This window comes from Eublepharis macularius, chromosome 1 (assembly GCF_028583425.1).
Source record: "Eublepharis macularius isolate TG4126 chromosome 1, MPM_Emac_v1.0, whole genome shotgun sequence".
NCBI classification, from domain to species: domain Eukaryota; kingdom Metazoa; phylum Chordata; class Lepidosauria; order Squamata; family Eublepharidae; genus Eublepharis; species Eublepharis macularius.
In genome coordinates, this window is record NC_072790.1 from 119457050 (window position 1) to 119479822 (window position 22773).

At 41.5% G+C, this 22773-nt stretch overlaps 1 protein-coding gene across 1 annotated transcript; it reads left to right on the top strand.

Annotated features, from left to right (window-relative positions):
- Nucleotides 1–481: 481 nt before the first annotated feature.
- TNFAIP3 (TNF alpha induced protein 3) lies at nucleotides 482–21744 on the top strand. The gene is made up of 9 exons (XM_054999097.1): nucleotides 482–761; nucleotides 5216–5528; nucleotides 12915–13105; nucleotides 14203–14350; nucleotides 15238–15408; nucleotides 15551–15731; nucleotides 17196–18091; nucleotides 19202–19431; nucleotides 20175–21744. Exons 2-9 carry the CDS (start codon nucleotides 5231–5233, stop codon nucleotides 20457–20459), a joined length of 2400 nt encoding a protein of 799 aa, XP_054855072.1. The 5' UTR covers nucleotides 482–761; nucleotides 5216–5230; the 3' UTR covers nucleotides 20460–21744.
- Nucleotides 21745–22773: the final 1029 nt, after the last annotated feature.

A 22773-nucleotide genomic window follows, 5' to 3' on the forward strand; every position in this document is an offset into this window, starting at 1 on the left:
CAAATAGCCCTATATGAGTATTTAATAACATGTTTCATATATATTGGGTGTGACGTGGATGTTATTTGGATCAGGAAAACAAAAGAATTCTCTCCTTTTCCCACTCTGCCTAGGGAAAGATCCCTTCCTGTCAATCAGCTGAATGGAAAGAAATATTGAAAGGGGGATGTCAGTCCTCTCTACGAGGGCTGACGGTGATTCACAGGAGGCCCCAGTCCGAAAAGGCAAGAGAGATTTCTGAAGGTCATCTCTGCAGGATGCTGATGCAGCCAGGGAGGAGGGAGGGGACTCCTGCCGTCACGTGCTCCCACGCTCCTCGCCAGGCTGTCCGCTCGCACAGCGCCACCTGGAGGGCCTGTGCCGCCCTCCAGCGGCGTGCGCGGCTTTAAGCCTCGGCGGTGCTGGGTGCAGCCGGTGTCACATGTCGGAAAGTCCCTAGCCCTTGTGTATATGTGTACATGGAAATCCCCATAGCCGGTCTCTCTTTTTTTTTCCGCGTACTAAAACAGGGAAGGGGAAAAAAACACACACGCACACTAGCCAGCGGCAGGAGAAGGAACGGCGTGGGGGGCGCTAAGAAAGGGAAAGCCAGCCAAAGGTTCCCGGCGACCGGGAGAGGAGACTGCAGCGAAAGCCAGCGGTGGTCTTCAGACCGAGGGGGGCGTCCATGGAGCCTCGCGTCGCGTTCGTTGAAGCTTGGAGCGCTCGTACGAAGAAGGATTATTAGCAGAGTCAGCGGACTCGACGTGCCTTGTCGCCAAGTAAGTAATTTGCTCCCGTGTTTTGGCGCTTTGCAGTTTTGGCTTACTCGCGATGGCTGCCTCGGGCCTTGTCTGGATTGCAGATACCAGTCCCAAAAGGGACGTGCATGCCAACTTGTACTTTCCTGGTCGGGATCGCCGGGTGTGAAAGGCGATTTTTATTTTAAAAAATCCGATTTTGTTCCGGTTGACGGGAAGCGATGCTGCAATCGTTTCCTTGCTCGGCTCAGTCGTTGCCCCAGACGTTGTTTTCCGTTGAAAAATGCTGTCGGTTCTCAAAACTTTGGTCTTTCTCCACAGCGTAAAAGTGCTGTTTATGACCCTTGTCTCCTTCATCCTCACAACAGCCCTGTGAGGTCTTTCAGGCGCCAAGTTGACCGGGCGCTGAAGTTCAGGCAGTTCCCAGTTTAACACTGAATTGCGCTGAAGAGAGAAAGGGGCTCGGAGAGCAGAGAAACGGGTCGAAGATAGGCAGGAAATAGAAAACACTTTGAGTTCGTTTCCCCTCTGAACTTGTGAAGAAGCTTGCACGTTTGGAGTCACACATAACCTTTCATCAGGCACAGTGGAAAAGGCTGTAGGTCTTCAGCCTACAACGTTTAACTGAATGTACGCTTTAGGCTTTACCGATTGGGAGTTCAGAAAGGAAAAATGCAATGCTTAATTTCCTATAAGAAAGTTGCAAGATGTTGTCTTCATAGCTATACAATATACTCAGGTCCGGGATGATTCTTCTCCATCTTACCCTTTAACACCTTTCACTGAATACTGGACAAGCTACACACGCACGTTTCTTTAGTCTTTATTATTTCACACACTGCAAGGTAGCTTCCACATGGAGCTTTTACTTTGGTTTGATGACTAAACTGGAATAGGTTTTTTATTTTACCTTATTACCATCCAAGTGATGTTGTCCTCGTTTCATCCATTTTTCTGGGTTTCCTCTTGCTTTGCTCAATTTTTTCCTCAAAATGCTTTTTTCTATGATATTTCCTGAAAGGTCCTGTTGTCACTGCAAATGTCTGCACAGTGGGGAAGCAGCCCAGGATTTAGATCTGCTTCTGAAAACAGATTCCAGGGCTGAACTCAGTCACAAATTAATTCCAAGCAATAAACCCTAGATACACACATGCACACAAGTAATACTTGTTTGTTGCTTAAAGTTGCATAACTATATGTCATCTGGTACAAGTAGTTATGAAATATGTATTATTCCAAATTTTTAAAACAGAAGTTTGCGTAAGATATTTGGAGGAATGTGTGATGCCACACACAACAGCAAATGCTAAGTAAAGCCAAGAGCTCATTAAGAATGATTGATTATTCCACAGCAAATGAACATTGGAAGAAAAGCATCAACACTCATATCAGATTGCTGGTAAAATGCCTTTTGAGATAGATGTACACTGGATTGTTGACTTGTCAGTTAAGAATTCTTTATCTGGACACGTCATACATTTCATGAAGCAATTCCCTAACATCAACTGTTCTCTCCAGTTTATTATTATTTAATACCTACCAGCAAGGATTACATGAATGAATATCCAGTTCTTCATTCAAGAAAGTCAAGATTCTCTTGATCCTGCATCAGTGATTCCTGGATGGTGGGCTACAGCAGGAACTAAGCCTTAGGGGCCTGCAGTTCAAAGAAATTTAAACTATGTTAAATGTGGGAAATGGGAGCTTTTACATTTCCCTAATTGTATTTCTTTGAAATGGCCCATATGCGTTTGCAGTGGGGTCAGATACAAGTATGACATGAACCAGTCATGTATTTCAGTTTTACAGAGAAGTACATTGTTGCTCAATACATACTTTTCATGTCATGGGCCTAGAAATGCCATGCTGGAAGCAACCTTCAGAATTGCTCCTAAAACAATTCCATCTGGAGCTCCCATTCATAAAACACTTGTAAGCCAATCGGCTGTGTGCTTCTAGGAACACCTACATAGATACAAGTCCAGGTAAACTTTCATAGGATGAGGTTGTAAGGTATACATTTTTGTCTAATGTGAACAATTGCATCAAAACCAGAGCATCTTCCTCATGGTGATAGATTCGGTGCAGTAATTCTTAAACTGTGGGGTCAAGATCTATGTAGGTCGTCAGCATGACAGCCATAGGCAGTGGAGGCAGTTTAGTGCAAGGCAGGAGGATATCTACTAAGGTGAGAGACAACAAATGAAGATTTAAATAAGTTAACCAAAATTTAATTCTGGTTGACTTCCTTAACAAAAACATTGGTAGCCAAATGCATGTATGGAGAATTCACCAGTTGTAATCTTAAACATACTTTTCTGGGAGGTTGTTTCAGCTGAAATCCATGGGATTTACTCCAGAGTAAGTGTAATTATTCTCATATGACTGTTGAAGTGTGGAACTGAACGGTTGCTGTTGGCAGAGCAGGAGTTTTAATTGGCATTCTGATTGAGTTTAACAATGGATATTCCATTGTTACTTAATACTGGAAACAACCCGTTGTAGGCCTTAGCATGCTTTTCTCATTGATGCAATTACGCTAAATTCATATGAATTTTCCCACTGGCTCCAGACTAAAAGCTTAGACGATCAGACCTCTGCTTTGAAGACAGGGACCTACGTACAGATCTTTTCAGATCACATATATGTGCTCACTTCTGCAGTTTGGCAGGCCTAAATGTTCATGGAATACTGAAAAACCATGACTGTTCCTGGAAGAAAATGTTCCTGGAAAGAGAAGTAACATTGGAATTGTAGCAAAAATTATAGTGGCACTTTAAATTTATTGTATAAGCTAGATGCATGAAGAAAATTCGGAGAGAGGCGATGTTATTACAAAGTCAGCCAAGGGCTCTGCGATCCAAAAGATAGGTTTGTCACATCATTCAGAAGAGCAGGGAAGGAAACGAGATCCAATCGAAAAATTCAGAAGATCTTAGCCATGCCCAGTCTCTGTTGAACCCAAATCAGATAGCTTCAAATCTGCCCATTAATTCCATTGGAATAGCTTTCCAACTGAGCCTCCCTTTGAAACTTTTTGGATGGAGTATGGCAGCTTTCAAGTTTGTTGCCAGGTGTCCAGAAAGATTGAACTCTGCACTAGTTTCTTTTATTTTTAAAATCCGGTTTGTATTCAATTCTTACATGGAGACGGTCTGGTAAGCATAAGTGGCAGAAAAGCTTTGGTACCATCTGCCAATGAGAATCAACGCAGGTATCCCTCTTGGAATTGTACTATGCTATATAACCTAGTGCCCTGACCTGGATAGCCCAAGTGAGCCTGATTTCATCAGATCTCAGAAGCTAAGCAGAGTTGGCCTTGGTTAGTAATTGGATGGGAGACTTCCAATGAAGACCAGGGTTGCAGAAGCAGGCAATGGCAAACCACCTCTGCTAGTCTCTTGCCATGAAAACCCCATCAGTGGTTACCATAAGTCAGCTATGACTTGAGGGCACCACAGACACACAACCTAGTAAATGTTTTATTATTATTGTTAATTAGTGGTTGCATACACTGCGAAAACAAGATATATATTTTGAAAACATTAATAAGTTGATTGCTGCTACATTTTTGCTTAGATAAAGCCTGCCCTGAGATCCTGAAGAGCTGCTACCAGAGTAGCCAACACTAACCTTGATAGACTCAGTATAATGCAGCTTCATGTTGAAGCAGTTTTACTTGTACACTTGGTGTGAGTGTGGGGTGGGATAATTTAGTCCAGGAAATGCAGATACATCAAGTGTAAGATCATAGATCTTCTTATTTTCATTGGATTTCCTTCTTAATCCACAAACTAGAAGCCTGGCCTGCAAAACTATAAACTGGAATGTTCTTGGAGAATATCTGATTCAGTTAAACACCCAAGCACTAGCATATTATCCATGCCCTCAAAATTAGAGACAGATCAAAGAAGGTGCTTTGTGCTGCATATTGTAAACTGCAGTAGTTAAGTGCACATGGCTGAAGCAAGCAAGCTATACCATGTAAAAAGACAAAAAAAATCCCCAGAGTTACCTCTCAGTTTGATCACACGGGAAATATGGAATGGAAACATATTGGGGGGATTCTAAGCTGAGGAAATTCTTTGTCATCTAGATAGATTTACAGCTGAGTAATACTGGGTCTCCTGTTCTGCATTGCTGGGCACACACCCTGGTGTAATATCTCTAGACTGTCATATTCTAAAGGGTGCTCCTCAGACACAGATTTCTCTTGTAGAAGTAGGAGCCTGTTTGGTTAGCATTTATTACAAGCCATTATCAAATGTGACTGATGCTTATAACAGTTCAGTGACTACTGTTTCATAGGAACTGTCCTTTTCTAGAACTTGCACTGAAAAAAGCACTAAGAGAACAAGCTTCCTACTGTAAAGTAAAACTGTGAATGAAAAAATCTTGTATTATTTGCTGTGTAGGGATAATGAGGGTTTTAAAAATCCTTCTCTTACTTGCATTCTTTCAATTGCTGCTCATAGGTTCCTCCTTGCAAAATGGCTGGTCCGCAAACCATTCCTCAGGCTTTATACTTGAGCAACATGTTGAAAGCTGTGAAGATAAGGGAGAGCATGCCTGAAGACCTCATCAAGTGCACCAATGGAATAATCATTCATTTTAAGAGTATGCACAGGTATACTGTAGAGTTGTTCAGGATGTGCCAGTTTTGCCCTCAGTTCCAAAAGATACTTCAGAAAGCCCTTATTGACCAAGCGACCCAGACCTCATTGGAACGACAGAGGAAGCTGAACTGGTGTCGAGAGGTTAAGAAACTTGTGCCATTGAAGACCAATGGTAAGTGAGCCTATTATGCTATTTGATAGATAACAGTTTTTCTTATTTAATTTCTTAGATTTATCACTCGCATTTTGACCATAAGATCCTCACTTTAAAATGCAAACTAAATGTCTTCCCCTCCCCACCATTCCCAGAACATTCTGATGGTGAGTAATGGAATTTGTGTGGATTTTGTTTAGATAAAATTCTTTTCTCCCACCTTTAGAATTAAGAAGGGGCTGTTTCTTGGAAATTTGAACAGCTGTGCAGAAAAGTGCAATGTCTTTATGAGTTCCCAGCTGAGCTGTGAATATTGCAGTGACGCATACAGAGAGGAAGTGACTTCAGCTTCCTCTTTTTGTACTTCTGGTGCAGTGTCTGGATTGACATCTTTGGTTTATTCTCCATGGCCATTCATGGCATTTCCCTATCCAAAACTGCCCAGATAGTCTAACTGAAAACAGGAATCAGCGGGTTGTTAGCATTACGTTTAGTCCATTATTATTGAATTTATGTTATGTACTCTGCTCATCCTCCAAGGATATCAGTACATGGGGATTATCTCATTTTGGAGAGCTATTAAAATTAATTTGAGCCTATTTTCCAAAGAGCAACTTTTAAAACCAGCATAAAAACCAAGAGCTCACCTGCACTTTATCACACCCTATGAAGGCCACTTTAAATTACTCTACATGGTAGCAGTTGTTGTGTGATTAGCTGCTTACATGAGGTGGGTCGTAGATACAAGTGGCTTTTGCTAAGGGGAAGTAAATCACCATGACTGTATGTGGATCCATACCACACAAACAGCTGACCTTGCACAACCCTTCATGTATACTTGCATATTTGGATTTGCTTAAACAAGCTTGACAGTAAATGTTTGGAAGGCAAAATATAAAATTTAACACAAATAAATGGAGACGCCCAAAGAAGATTTTTTGAAAAAATAGATGAGTCATATAAATATGAATTGGAACGAGCTTCCTCTTGAAATGCATTGGGTAGATGTGTTTTGGAGTTTTTTTTTATATTAGATGGATCTCAGATTGGCAGAGAAGAGTCAATCTCAAATTTCAAGTAGTAAATGCTATCATTATAGCTATCCAGATAGGACAGTTTCTCATAGCAGTTTTAGAAGTGTGCAAAAAATGGGTTCATATAGATATATTGTAATGCTAGAACATACTTGTTTCCATTTGTTAGGAATTTATGGTATAACTAGGTTGTTTATCCAGATATGTGGGTTTCTGTTATGGTACTTAAGGCTTCCCTCTTCTCTCCAGCCTCTGCTTGTTAAAATAGCCTCCAATTAAATCAGTCCAGTCCGTCAAAGACAATTTGATGCATTTATCAAGATGCATGATTTTCCAACAATTATGATTAAAGGCAAAGTATTTCTATTATCACTGCTTTTGAATATTAATTGTGCTCAGAACTATGCAGATCACAAAAAGGACAAGGCCCCTGCCTAGGCAGTTTACAGATGGACACAGTAAATGGGAAAACTGGGTCATTCATAGCCAGTAGCCTAGAATAGGTAAATCCTGGTGATCCAAAAATAGCCTAAGTTCATAGGATCTGGGGACAAGGAGACTTCAGGCTGGTGTTTTTCAATCAGCAATTAACCATGCTTTATGGTAAATCACTGTTTAGAGAGATGGGAGTTTCAGGAGCAGTTTGTAATGTGGCACTAGGCTTTGGTGTTTAAAAGCAGAAATCCCACCAGGCATATATTATGCCGGCTAGTTTTGAGGTAGATTTAAACAGATTGGAAGTGACTTCTAGAACTGCTTTTGAAAGTGTCATTATTGAAGAGCCTTGCAGAGGATGTTACAACTTATTTGCAAATATTGTATAATTTTTTTAATACAGATATTATTCAGGTTGTTAGATAACTCCTGTAAAGCTGTATGTTTATCAGCAAATACTTGCTGTGGAGTATTTCCTGGGTATATACAAGTTTTTGGAATCTATTCCAATAAAAATTGAATTTTAATATAGTTTTTAGCCACAGTAAATGTTATACCCATGTTTTCTTCCCTTCATTGATATTTCCCTGGATTCCTGCAGGACAAAGTTCACAATATCTGTTCTGAACTGATTTCAAAACTTGAACTTTATTTCCAATGCTGTAGTAATTTCCAGTTTCTGAAACAGTAATTCATACATCTCTTTGGGAAGACACATGAGATAAATGCACATCTGGAATGCACATGTACAAGTTCCTGCTTCAGGCATAATGTTGGAAGCATGGAAAGATGGTGTGGAAATCACTTGCATATCCCATTTTTACATTCTTGTAGTCACTCACAAGTACAGTCCTCAGTGTAGTTTATTGTGTTTTCTTATGTCCCAAATTCTCAAGAATCCTAATAATAAAAATTGTAACTTGTATTTAATATGAGCTAAATTTTACCAAAAAACAAAGTTAAATGAGCGCACTGTCATAAAGCATGAAGGGAAGAGAATGCATAGGCACCCATCATTAGTTCTCAAGTAGTGGATCAGGACCTTCTCATTGGACTGTGGAAGCATTATGATAGGGTCACTTGTTGTCAAGGAGAATGGAGCACAAGGAGTTCAGAGGACTTCCATGTCAGTGGTTAGAACTGCCATAGGGGTCCCAAACAAAGGCAGAACTTTTTTTAATGGTTTGCCTTATTTAAATGGGTGGGAGTCATCATTCTCTATCTGGGACAACCCTATTTTGTTCTATGTCAGATCTTGATGCCAGTTTAACAGTTCTCAGTTGTAATGCTTCTGAGTTCCTTTCAAAACCTTGGACCATATCTTTTTCGAGCATGAATGTATTCTACTGTAATTGCATGAACAGACTTTATCAATCTTACAGTGCACTCCTAAGCTTACTGCTAGAAAAGTGTTCTTAGAATTGCATTGTTAATCTGTTAAATAGTGCAGTAGTGTACAGTACAGGGTAGTGATCACAGATGGTCCAACTGATGTAACCTGCTTTTTTGGTGGGTGGGGCGGAGGATTTCATTCTAGCAGCAACACCTTGTGACATATAGAATGCCACTCCAGAGAACACCCTGACTCCTCCCTTTGTGCATATAAATTGCTCAGTGTGTGCAGCTGGGTGAGCACAGAGGGTATCTTTCTAGGCATTTTACATAGACCAGCTCCTTCCCGATTGACTCCTCTCTGAGTGCTAAAAGGAGAGTCTCACATAATGGGAAATGGATGAGCTTGTTGCAGTATCTTTGGCACAGTGGCAGTGTGCCCAGCTCAGCTGAGAGCCGGGAAGGAGGGGGGAAGTGTTGAGATATAGGAGATCCCCACTATACAAGCAGAAATGTGTCAGAGGGTTCTGCACATATGGGAGGGAATAGCTTGTGCCGTGAAGAAATGATAAAATAGGAGAACTTGCAAAAACAATTCTCACTTAGTCAATATGCTTGCCATTGGCTATTCTTGCAGTCAGAAATGTATTGTTAGAGGAGATGTATTTGATTGGCATTTTTGAGAGGCAAGAAATAAATGTTTCTATGAGTTCAATCTAAAGAATTTGAACAAAGGTATAGAAAAGATTACAGGCAATTGTAGAAATCAGAGTGATTCATGTCCTGAACATAAGTTTGAGGATACAAGGAGGGAACACTGTTGTTGATTAAAAAAAAAAAAAGATTGAAACCATGTCATTTAAAAAAATTCCAATATCCACTGACAAGCGATTTCGCTTCTGTAATGAATAGACATTCCAGCTTGGCCTAACCACACCCACTTGGAAAGTCCAGCAGTGTGTACTTTACAGTTCAAATGTCTGTATCAGAACAAGAAGTACAATAGCTGTTACTCAATTGCTAGTCAAATATCTTAACACTGGGGAATTCCAAGTGTTGCTTAGGGAATTTTGAACTGGTGGTTCTCAATAAAGAACTGAAAGCAAGTGCACACAAGAAGGAAAAAAACCCTCTTATCTTTGCTCTAGATTCTGCAAAGGGAAAATTTTAACAGGATGTAATAATTGTCCTAATTTTTTTCTTGCTGTTCCAGGGGGCTCTAATTCAGCACTGGAGTCAATGTCATAAACTTTTTAAAAAATCCTTGCATTTATTTTATTTACTGGTTTTGTTTTAAGTGATTGCTTAGAGATGATTTTGTAAGGGCAGGCGCTCAAGTGTGGTAGGCTTGCATATTGTTTCGGTACAGCAGGGATCTGACCCATTACAGGATATGTTTTGGTCTTGATTCTGGGCTAGATGGTTCTTTGGTGTTGCTGGAGAGAAGGAAGGGTTGCTGTTCAGACATTTGGCCAGATGAAGAAGAAAATGCACTGTCTTATCAAAGATCCTTAAAGATAAAGATCTCTCTCTGGGGACCAAGATCAAGATAATCCTAATGATGATATTCCCCATTACTATGTATGGATGTAAACATTGGACAATGAAGAAAGTTGACAGGAAGAAAATTGATTCATTTGAAATGTGATGCTGGAGGAGAGTTTTGCAGATACCATGGACGGCCAAAAAGACAAATAAGTGGTTTCTAGATCAAATCAAGCCCTAATTCTCCCTAGAAGCTAACTGGGGCTATCATACTTTGATCACACCATGAGAAGGCAAGATTCTCTGGAAAAGTCAATAATGCTAGGAAAAGAGAAGATGACTGGACTCAATAAAGGAGGCAACACCCTCCACTTTGCAAGATCTGAGCAAGTCTGTTAATGATAGGATGTTTTAGAGATCTTTCATTCATAGGGTCGCCATAGAGCAGAGGCAACTTTATGGTACATAACACACACATCAGATGTATGAAGCTTTGTTAGTGTAGTATTTAGGGTGTGTGTGGAACAAAATGACTTTTAAAAATCAAAAAAATGAATCTTCCCTGTTCTTGGCCATCCTAGACCTAGAAATCGAAACAAAGACCCTTTCTGTTCTTGACCCTTATGTTGGTAGGGTTACCAACCTCCAGATGGGGCTTGGAGATCTCCTGGGATCCCAAATGATCTCCAAGCAACAGAGATCAGTTCCCCTGCAGAAAACAGGACTGCTTTAGAGGGTGGACTGTATGGCATTATATCTGCTTGACATCCCTCCCCTCCCAAACCCCACCCTCCCTAGGCCCCACCCTCAAACTCTCCAGGAATTTCCCAGCCCATAGTTGGAAACCCTATATATGGGCCTGCTCCTCCTCCAAAGCATCTTCTCTATAAGTCTTTCTGTAGGCTTGTTGCTTTCTGAAATCCCAGTTCCCTGTGCCTATCCCATCACTTTCCAGACAATCCTTTCTTGGAGAAGTTTTGTGACAGAAGTGCAAACTATTGTGTTTGGAACTCTTTGGCGGGGTTTCTTTGGAACTCTAGAATGAGCACACAGTGCTGCAACAGTATGCATTCACGTACCATAACAACCTGACATGAAGCCTAAATGTGCAGGAGCCTAGCCTGTCAACATGTTTGTGGGCCTCCCTCTTTGCGTAAAGCTTAATGAAGGAATCCCGAATTAAAACTGACTCCATATCTTTGCATTCCTACATCCAGGAGGGGCGCCAGTGTTTCTGGCAGCTTCAGGGGTGTTGGTGTGCACGTGCACACACCTGGACTGTGTGATGACGTCACTGCGTGTGACATCACACGGGGCAGGGGCAGTGCATGGGTGGCCTCCCAGCCCTCCCGTTCAGTTGCCTCATGCCACCCTGGCCACCTGCTGCACCTGGACCGCAGCTGGCGGCGGTGGCGGCAGCAGCACAGAGCAACTGAGCGGATGGCTGGGAGGCTGCCCACTCAGCTGCCCAATGCTGCCACCGCCAGCACGCGGTCCTGGCCGGGCGCAGCAGCTGCAGGCCAGGCGTGGCAGGCAGCCAGGGTGGCTCGTGTGCATCCTCCCTCTGGCTCAGTTGCTCCACGCACTGCCCCGGCCACCTGCCGCACGCCTGGCCTGCAGCTGTGTGCCGAAGGTGGCGGCAGTAGCAGCAGTATGGGGCAATTGAGCTCCGTGGTGCACGCCCCCACCCCCAGTGCCCCCTTGGCGCCTTAGCACTTGAGGCAGCTGCTGGCCCAGCTGCAATGGGCGTGCCGGCCCTGCCTACATCATGGGTAACCAGAGCAGGTTTTTAAAGCAGGGGGCCTTCATCACGCTCTGTGAAAGGCTCTGAAGCTTGGGAACAAGCCAACTCATATACATACAGGCTCAATGGTGGCTTGACATCATATCTGAACGTCACTTAGGATACACATTGCAGTATTATTTGGGCCATTTTCTCTGCAGTAATAAGGGCTAGTGTGTTATATTAGAAAGAGAACACTGAAATTGTCAAATTCCCGTACACTAACCTTAACTATCAAGAAGAAAAATATCAATTTTTGAGACTATCAGGAAAGAATATTTGTAAGTTTGTTCCTTTAAAAAAATGTATAGGCCCATGTTTCTCCCAGATAATTTTGTTTTTCATATTTGTAGCGGCTAACATACATCCAAGAAAATTCCTAAATTACAGTTTCTTATAAATCACTTTCTTTTGCTGTACCATAAGAATCTGTTCCAGAAAGAAAAAATGCCATGCCTGTAAACTTCAGTGCTAATGGTGTTGATTGACATTGACTTTGAATGCTTTGGAAAGAGCTATAACTTTTTGGTAACACCCCCCCCCTCCAAATTGGACTAGAATATTTTCAGTTCTTACCTGCTGCGTAAGATCTTAAACAAGTGTAAACGGCAATTGAATAGGGAAATCCCCCTAGATCTGTCATAAGAGGGGTAGATTGTCCTAAGCTTTGTAGTTGTGCTCAAAGCTTAGGTGTTTTTCCCCAGTGAATACAAAGTAAGCAGCATATTAGCCATTGGGAAATTAAACTGGTTGTGCCTGCTCCATAGGTACAAATATATGAATGAACAAAATGGGCATTTGTGTCTGCATTAATAGGCGGGTACTTATTCATTAAGATGAAGAAAGCCAGTCTGAGAAAAGCAATCCAGCTATCTTATTGTGCCCATTTCTGTATCTGTTCTGCCAACGGCATGGGAGTCCTTTATCACCCATGTTCCAGTGCTCCCCATGGGTTGCTACATATAGCAGGATCCCATTGGGATGATGCGTGTAGAACAGTTTCACTTGTGCAAGATCACTGCTTCATTCGGATGAGAGCATTAGATTGAAACCATCTAGTGGCTTTTCATAATTGTGAATTGCTCAAGCCTGTGTTCAGTTTGTGACATGCAGGTGGAAGATATATATCCACCAGCACCAGAGTGCCAGAGAAGTTAAAATAGATAACCTTGTAATCTGTTCCATGTGAGGGTTTTCCGAACAATTTTTAATTTGTTCCTTGGGGAGCTCCAAGGGTATGGGCAGTCTATACAGAACTGTTGACATTCCTCACTTGAAATATTTTTATTATTGAATTTATCTTTAACCCGCCCTGACCTTCTTTCATTTTTGCAGGTGATGGAAATTGCCTCATGCATGCAGCATCCCAGTATATGTGGGGCATCCAAGATGTTGATCTAGTACTAAGAAAAACCCTGTTTAGTGCACTTCGGGAAGTCGACACACGCAACTTTAAACTGCGCTGGCAACGGGAGACTCTTAAATCACAGGAGTTTGTGGCAACAGGGCTCTGCTATGATACCAGGGTAAGTCAGTCTGATTTATGTTCCAAAGAATGCTTCAAACTTTGGTATGGTTGGGTTGATTATGATTTCCTGTGTATAATTACAGGATGGGAGGCAATTATGGAAACAAGCTTAAGAAAGTAAAATTGCAGGGCTGTCACCCAATTAAAACATTTTAGTCCATTAACTATACTGGATTGCCCAATTTAGTAACAAAGAGCTTTACTACTGTGGAGTTTCCAAATTAAGTAACCTCCCCTGAGATGGGTTATTTCCACAGACCACCCACATCTCCCGAAGTTGGTATATCCCTTCCTGTTAGAAAAAAAGAGGAGGGGAACTGTTAGGAAAACTCCTTCCAGAAAATATGGGGGGGGGGGGGGCGGAATCATGTTCTTATTTAAACATATATGGATAGGTGCAGATTTCTGATCAAGAAATCCACACAGCCTGTGGCTTTTTCCAATTTTTGTCTTTTCCGTACTGGAGGATGCAAGGAAAATCCGCCTCTTTGTGTTTAGCCTTCTGATCTCACTAGCTTAACTGCCTGCCTCAAAACAGTAACCAAAGCAAACGGTAAACTTTCTCATCTGGCAGACTTTTAAAGAAAGAGGGAATGAGGATCAAATGATGGACTGGTTTCATAGATCACAATAGTGCAGCCTTGCAAATAACGACTTTCCTGAGAGGCGTAAGAGTCACCCCCAAGCTTCCAGTTTTGCAGATTGGAGAAGATTGGAGTCTTTTTCCTATTCAAGCCATCAGTATGCCACAAATGACTAACAGAGATACAAGTGGGCAGGCAGACTAGGAAAAAGAATTGTGGGCCTGTCAGTAATAATTGTAAGCTTATTTTGTAAGGCTATTACAAAGGTGGTGGGAAAGTCCAAGTGGTTTGCTCTGATTAAAAATACAGCTTTGAGCCATCTGCAGTCATCTCCCTCATCGGTTAGTCCTTCAAGTGCTATACAGTTAGAATGTTTATAATGTGAATTCACTTATTCAGAAGCAGTAAAGAAAAATACTTTTAAGGGAAAGTTTTGGCTGCATCCAGGTTTTGGTCCAGCATAGTAACTGATAATTGTTCACATCAGTCTTCTTTTTTTGTATTCCATTAGAACTGGGACGATGAATGGGACAACCTCATCAAAATGGCATCTGCAGAAACATCAGTTGCCCCAAATGGGCTTCAGTATAAATCATTAGAAGAAATCCACATCTTTGTCCTTGTTAACATCCTAAGAAGGCCAATCATCATTGTTGCAGGTAGGCACTTGTAGATTTGGAGATAAACACTTAAGCCATGTTTTTAACAGACACAAATATATTATGTTTTTTCTGTCTCCCACATCATCTGCATGATGATCTTACACAGGTGTACCTGAATTATGGATAACCAAAATTGTGGGGGTGTGGAGAAGGCATGGCTTAGTGGTAGAACACATTCTGAGCATGCAGAAGTTTGCTTGTTCAGTGCATGGCATCTCTGGTTAAGTGATCTGAGGGAACAGGTGTTGCAGAAAACTTTTATTTGCTTGAGATCATAGAGAATTGCTAGAAGAGTAGACAACAAGAGCTAGGCAACCCAGTGGTCTGAACTCCTATGTTCTCTCATGACAAGGGTCATGCCTTGGGAACACTGAAGTAAGCAAATCCCAGCTTGATGAGCCTGGCTGATCACTGGGTGTGTCTCAGATCATTTGGCCTTATTGCTATGGCTCTATAGGTACTGGAAGTGGCAGTCATCTCCTGGGTTACCTGTATCCATAAGATAGAAAAATAAAACTGTATTCGGCACAGTAAGAGCCTTTTGGTTTCATTGTCAAAAATTGTTGCTGTTTTTGAAAACACATGAAGCTGCCTTGTACCAAGTCTGTATCATTGGTCTGCTAAGGTCAGTATTGCCTGCTTTGACTGGCAGTAGCTCTCCAGGGTCTCAAATGGAGGTCTTTCACATCACCTACTACCTGATGTTTTTATTGGAGGTGCCAGGTGTTGAACATGGGACCTTCTACATGCCAAGCAGATTCTTTAGCAATGAGGCATGGTCCCTATAGTTAAGTGGTAGTTAAAGAAATTAAAACAATAATTATTTGTTATAGATAGAAATCTTATCCTTGGCTAAACCTTTTTCTTATTTTTTTCTTAAATAGACAAGGTGCTTCGAAGTTTGGAATCAGGCTCAAGTTTTTCCCCTCTAAATATTGGTGGAATTTACTTGCCCCTCCATTGGCCCGCAGAAGAGTGTTACCGTTATCCCATCGTCCTTGGCTATGATAGCATGCACTTCACACCGCTGATTGTTTTGAAGGACAGTGGCCCTGGTATGTCTCAGAATATATTCTGTACAGCCCTTAGCCTTCTCTGCTCTAATTCCAGTCCATTGTTGTCAATGGTCCTTGGGATTTGGTCATGTATGTAAGTTCCAATTTGATTTATGGTAACAATCTGTTTTCCTTTCCACAGAGATCCGGGCAGTCCCATTGGTTAGTTGTGAAAGAGGCAGGTTTGAAGACGTGAAGGTCCACTTTCTAACTGACTCTGAAGAAAGGGAGAAAGAAAAGCTGTTAAGAGAATACTTACTGGTGATAGAAATTCCTGTGCAAGGCTGGGACCCAGGGACAACGCATCTTATAAATGCTGCAAAGTGAGTCAGACTTTTCTTTTTCTCCAACATCATCTGATATTGTTAAATCTTATTGAGTTTCTCATTTCCAGTTGTATGATCTCTGTTTTATCTTATAAACTAATAGCCAAGTGGCAAATATCTGAAGATACTTAAATCCAGAGATTAGAGCCATGAGCAGACAAAGATCTTCCTGTATACCTAAAAATACCCCAGGTTTGCCAAAAAAGCAAAAAAAAATACATTGAGAGTTTTAAAAAACCCATAATGATAAAAGGAATGTCTGTAGCTTTAACCAGATGCTCTCAGTCGCTGTTGCTAAGCAACCATAAGAGTTCAGCCAGTATTCCAGGTTTGGTTTCTGTCAGTAAAAGACAGGGGGAGGGAGCAGGGTGATCAGGCTGAGAATCCACAATTTCACAAAATCAGTCAGCCACCTGATGATTTTAATGACTGACTAAGGATTTGACCCTGATCTCTGTATCTATGTATTGCCTGATCTATGTACTGCCTTATTTTAGTTATGTATGTTGGTATTTTAGTTGGTGGTTATATTAATGTTGTTTCATGGACCTTATAATTACTATTTCATTGTTTTCATGGCTTTTTTTGGAAGCCACCTATTATTTCAGAGAGTTAGCAATATGCTTTCCATGTGCTTTTTAGATATACTTTTTTGAAGCAGTTTAATGCAATAATAATCTACAGTAAAACATTAGAAACATTAGAAATATCACAAAATCACAAACAGCCAGCATTTAAAACAATCAGTTCCAGGTCAGAAAAAAGCCAACCTAAAGCCTGGGTGAATAAAGAAGTCTTTGATAGGTGCCTAAAACTAGTTAAGAGAGGCACCAGATTAGCAACTGTGGGAAGAAAGTTCCTGATGAAACACCACCTTTGAAAAGGCTCCCTGTCTTTGGTCTCCTCTTAAAGTAGCAACGCACAGAGCAGTGATATTGATTGTATACTGGTACTGATTGTAATACTGCCAATTCTAGGCTAAAACGGTTTTGAAAAACAATTCTTGAATGAGCAGACCAGAAACAGACTATTTAGTTCCTGTTTCATTCTCAGGACCTCTTTGAGTTATGTACCATTGAAAGGCATGTGTAAAGGAACCAAAAGAGTTTTGTTTTCATGGGTTTTCCAAGATATCCACTGGAATTTATAAACATTATCAGTAAATATTCCTATAGGAATTGCTCAAAGAGATAATAAAGACTGACGTCAATTGCTTTCTTTTCCCACAAGCTTGGAGACAGTTCTCCTCTCCTAGCCACACCCTTTCCCATTCTGTTTCAAATGTCACACAGCATTGCTCAGTACCCTGTTTTAAATATGATGTAGGCAGTGCTGCTTTTAGTGATACGCTTCTGATGATGCACTGTAGAGGCTATTCCTGCTTGCTGGTTTCCTCTCTATATCTGTTTGTTGATTTCCTGTCAGCAAGTGATGCCATTTCCTTATTTTCTTGTCTTAAAGGTTGGATGAAGGCAACTTGCCTAAAAACATCAATCTAGTAGAAGATTACTTTCGGCTGGTACAGCATGAATACAAGAAATGGCAAGAAAATGTGGAACCTTTTGGGAGGGAAACGTGTGCAAGGAACAGGCTGGAGATGTCCCTCTCTCAGCTTTCTCTTGTGGAAGTGAAATGTGAGACACCAAACTGCCCATTCTACATGTCTGTGAGTACCCAGCCCTATTGCCATGAATGCTTTGAACAGAAGAAGAAAGGAAATAAGCTAAGGAGGCAGAACTTCCGAGCAGGCTCTGAGAAATTCCAGGCAACTGGATCCAGTTCAGCTAAGGGTGAACCGTGTAACCCTGCTGTACGGACATCGGTAGACCCAGTGACAGGGCCTCACTCCGCGCCCCCTACAGCTCCAAGCCTTTTTCTGTACAGTGAAACCACTGCAATGAAATGCAGGACCCCAGACTGTCCTTTTACAATGAATGTGCAATACAATGGACTCTGTGAACGCTGCTACAACTCCAGAGATGTCAGCCCTTGCAGGAACCCAGACGAGCCCCAACATTCGGACTGTGTGACGTGTACGTTCTGCCTTAATGATACCAATAGGACCTTCAACGGCATGTGCAGTGCTTGTTTCAAAAGAGCAAGAGACCGTTTGCCACACACCAGTTCGGGCCATCAGAGATCATCCTCTGATCCGTCCCACCTATGTCAGAGCCTCCATCAGCATTCCTGCCACGCAACAAGCAGCAGCAATGTGGTGGAGGTGCCACACACACCTCAGAGGACTGAAGAACGGAAGGGAAGCAGTAAATGCAGGAAACCTGGCTGCAGCTTTTTTGGCACTCCCCAGAATGAAGGCTTTTGTACAATATGTTATTTTGACTACAGGGAAAATAAAGGTGAGTAAGGGGATTATTCTGCCATCGGACTCAAGAGAACTAAAGGTAGTTTCTGCTCAGTCCAAAAGTGCAAGTGCAGACAGAATGAAACAGTGGGGCAAAGTCTAAATTCTGGAGCATTTATGATTCTGCATCACAAGGAGGAATGCAAAGGTGCTGGAAACTGGCCGGTTTATTTCAAGCTGCATTAGTGATTTAATCATCACGTCAGCAATTCCAGTGCCCCTATCAGAGTTTGCTGATGTATCCAAGAGAAAGAACCAAACCAATGGGGACACACCTGTGGGACTGGATGTACATTTTGAAAGAGATTCTAGCTTTTAAAATGTTGCTAGAGCTCAAGATGTGACTAGTCCAGAGACCTACCATAGTAATGTCCTGTGCAGTTTTCCAGAGGAGCAACCTAATTACTTAAACACTCAGGCATAATTCAGAAAGCAACAAGCATTGAACGTGCTGGAGGGGGCGGGCAGTCCACATTTCCCTTCTCTAGTAAGTTGCTGCACAGGAAGGATAAAAATTACTTCTGGCTCAAATGTTATAATGTAAATTACTAGTAAACACGTAAGCCTGGCTTGGATATGAAGGAATCCCACATGTATTCTAGACTGCCTTGTGTGGATTTTTATTACTGATCTGACCCTCTGATGCTACATAGGTAGTAAGGGAATAGGGAATACTGGTTGTGGGTGACAGATAGGTAGATAGTAACTATTAGCTTAGTGGCTTTGTTCAATGCTGCTTTGAAAAAGAATTGGTCACACTTTTCAGAAGCTGAAACCTGCTTTTAGCAGCTGCGTGACGAAGGCAAATTCAGGAGGTAGAACGTTTTCCCTCATGACAAGTCCTTACAAAGAAGAGCATAATCAGCTGAACATATCTGCTTGTCATGCATATATTAAAATGCTCAGATTTTTAAAAGGTGGCAACACTATTATGTCTCAAAATGAAATTCTTTTTGGCTACTGCTGTTCAGGTAACACTGTACATTGGTGATACTTGCAGCATGGAGAGCAGAAGAGAAGAATATGCCTTGTGTCTTCTGGAGTCTTTGTCTTCATAGTTGCCTTGACTGCTTATGACCATTTTCTTCTTCTTCTGTGACAATAGATGCTTCATTGCTCCATCGCAGAAGGTCCCAGCAGAACTCCCCTACCTCTGAGCATTCTGGAACCTTGGCTGCTGTGTACCAGAACACTGTTTTCTGCCTTGGTCAAGAGTGTGGCACCACCGGGAGCACAATGCTTGAGGGATACTGTCCAAATTGTTTTATTGAAGCACAGAACAAGCGTTTTCGTGAAGTCAGAAGAACTGAAGACCAACTAGTGAGACAACCAGAAGTCAGTAAAATTCACCAAAATTTAACCATACGTCTTTCTTCCTAGAAAATCATTAACTTTTAAAAACGAGTTAATATTGCAATGCCGGTCATGTCAACAGAGCAATGCCTAGGAGTCATAAGGATGATGTAATGTGATGGCTACAACATCAAAAAAATCTGACCAAAGTGTATAGGGACATGTTCGGTAATCATCACAACGGCTTAGTCCTTTTAATGTTACAACTTAGTAATCATGAATTGCCCCATTTTTTGGTATAGGTCTGTCACTATACAGTGGGATAGAAAAATATAAATTTATGCCTTATGCAGGTGGGAAGACCTAATTTATAGCAGATACTGGAAAGCCTGAATTGTTGAGTTTGTTGCAGAATTCCTTTGGAAAACCTAGCCCGTGTGATATGTTTGTTCTTCCCCTTCATTTTGCAGCCATAAGGAATTTCAACATCCAGCGTATTTCTAGATACGTATTTTTTCCATTTGCAGTGAAAAAGAATAATCTATCATTTAGTTTTATGCAGGTCTTGTAAGAGTTCTGCTTTGTGTAACATAGTGTGGGCAGAAGCCCCACATGGCTGCTTTCTAACTAAAAGGATCAGAAAACTGCAGCTACGTGGGTCTCTTGCTTGCTTTAGCTTAGAAACTTCCCAGTATTGATGTGGCGCTAGCAAAAGTTCAGCCAGAGTCACTAAAGATAAGGTCTATTTCCAGATTTAGAACTGACAAGTCTTTTAACATTTTCAGCAAACAGGACAACACAGAGAATCATCCCAGCCAGCTGCCAGCTCTCAGAAGCGAAAATGTGCCGCACCTTCATGTAGGAACAACTTAGCCTCCAGGACTGGGGAACTGTGTCGAGAATGCCTGCAGGCCAGTCAGCGTGTGCGATCTGGCCATCCTCGAAGAGAACCTTCTTCCGAGGAGCTTCCAAAACAGCGCTGCCGAGCCCCTGCCTGTGATCACTATGGCAACAACAAGTGCAGTGGCTACTGCAACGAATGCTACCAGTTCAAACAGATCTATGGTTAGCAAGAGTGAAAACAGAATAAAAGCCCTTGCGAGAAAAAGAAGGGAAATGGTGCTATATCCAAAACACTCAACTAGCCCTACCATGCTATGGTCTTTTCACTAGGTGTGAAAAAGACATGGGCCTTTGTGGGGAAAACGATAAGCTGCCTTTGTACAGATATGTAGATATATAACATAATATGTAGATACACTCGGGCACACAGAATAAATACTTGTGTGCTCCAGAATCCTGGAACAGAAAAGCAGTGTGCTTTCAGAGCAGTTCAGAACTACAGGAAGTTTTTACTGAATACTTGACTACAGTCTCCAGTCCCCTTGCAGACATTGGCTGTGTGCAGAACATGCCGTCTTAAGAGATGAATGGAGATGGCATTCCTTGTGCACCCTTTTCACTGGTAGCTCTTTCAGCCCATCCGAGTGCAAAGAAACTTGATGGATTGTTCAGGACGAAGAGCTTGTTGCATGACAACTGTCTTGTAGCAGGAAGGCTGCTGCCTCTCGAAATGCTGAACTCTTCTCCAATGTTGTGAAAGTTAAACTTGAGTGTAGAGGTGGAGCCTTTAAAGTGAATTCCCTTTGTGTTTAAGGATTTGTTTTTGCTTAGAAAATATTTGGCCAAAGTCTTCAGTTTTCACTGTTTAATTTTTACTTTCCTAGTGTGTTCGGTGAGTCCAGTCTTCTCTTCTGTTTTCTTTCATGCAGACGCTTTGTCCTTCATAAAGAGTTGTGTGTTGATGTTGGGATGTGAATGGCCGTGACTTCCTGGCACAAAATTGTTTCTGATTAGAGCTTTTGAGTGCAGTTTGCAAAGCTCTGCACAAACTCCCTCCACTTCACTGATATTTGTGCTCAGCATTCATTAGAGGTGGTCCCCATTTATCTCAGACTGTATTATCTATCAGATCGATGCACCTCTTCCTGTGTTAGATAACAGAAGAATCGATATTATGAGCCCTTCTCTAAAAATCCTCCCTTCTCCTCTGCTCCTTGTAATCCCCACCTCCTTTCCTCTAGGAGAATGGCTTGCAGAAAACAACACACACAAGTCAGATCTTATATATAATTCATTATTAGCTGTCTATGAAATAGTTCTTAAATCCCACAATTGTTGGACTTTAAATAATATAACATCATGAAATTTTATCAAATGTGAACAGGTTAAAATATTTATATTATTTCAACAGTATGATTTGAACTTTGCACATTTTAAAGGTTTTTAGTATAATAATTTAGACTTATTTCATTCCCCCCGCCCGAAATTCTGTAAGTGTATATAAGTAGGAGAATTTTCCAGTACTGAAAATAAATTATTTTAAGATATATTTTATTTTATTTTTACAATTGTGATGAAAGAACAATTAGCTACATCCAGCAAATGACTGCATGTTTCTGATCAAGCAGCTGACCAGCCCGGGAAGCAGAACATGGCACCGAGCACACAGCAGGACCACCACTCAAGAGGCTGTTGATAACGCTGGGTCTAAAAGTTTCATTCACCTGTGGCAGAAGGGAGAGGGGTTAAACCGGTAAAGGATTTAGTTGAAGCACCTTGTTTGTTTTCTCTGACCTGCCCGAGATTGTAGGGTTGCTCATATTAGGTGAGGTATGTGTGAGTTCGTAGTAGCAGTAACCATGAAGCCTTCTTTGTGCCTCTGGATTAAGACCACGGGTTTGCAATTGAAAATATATTCCTTTTTCAGTTATGTAGTGATTCTCCCTCATTTAGGCTCTGAAGTCAAGATTAGCAAGTGGAGGACTTAAGCCAGATTTGTTCCCCTCAAGAATACCAGCTCCTTCTCCCTGATTGCCAACCTAGAAGCAAGAGTATGTGCCTAGAAGAAGCAGTGATTGTGGCAACAAGACTACATGACAAGAGATGAGGATAGGGCCTGGCCCACTTCTCAGAACAATGCTTTTATAAACCTTGTTCTAAATTTTAAAATGGAAAATGAAGTCTGTGCCTCACAGTTCTCCCATTAATCCTATTCAATGCTTTAAGTGGTATCTCCTTTCAATCATATTTCTTCAGTATCTTTAAAAAAAAAAGACTAAAATATAAAAAGAGAATTGTGTTCCAGAATACTTTAACCTCTATGATCAATCTGAATTTCTTTATTTCAAAACATTCTGGATCAGTCTCAAGTGCTGGCGGAACCAAATTGACTATAGTGGTTAAAGCTTAGAACTCTAGTCCATTGGGCCCTTCCTACAGGAGATTCCTAGGGTAGAGAAGTGGTGATGTGCTCCTGCCAGCATTGGGACTATCCTGCACACACTGGAATATCATCTGCTTCGCAAAACACTTGGAACCAAT

Excerpts from the sequence above, each read along its gene's own strand:
- TNFAIP3 (XM_054999097.1), top strand. The coding sequence starts at position 5,231 with ATGGCTGGTCCGCAAACCATTCCTCAGGCTTTATACTTGAGCAACATG. Across the intron at positions 15,732-17,195 it reads CATCTTATAAATGCTGCAAA|GTTGGATGAAGGCAACTTGC; the intron begins GTGAGTCAGACT and ends CTTGTCTTAAAG. Across the intron at positions 19,432-20,174 it reads AACTAGTGAGACAACCAGAA|CAAACAGGACAACACAGAGA; the intron begins GTCAGTAAAATT and ends TAACATTTTCAG.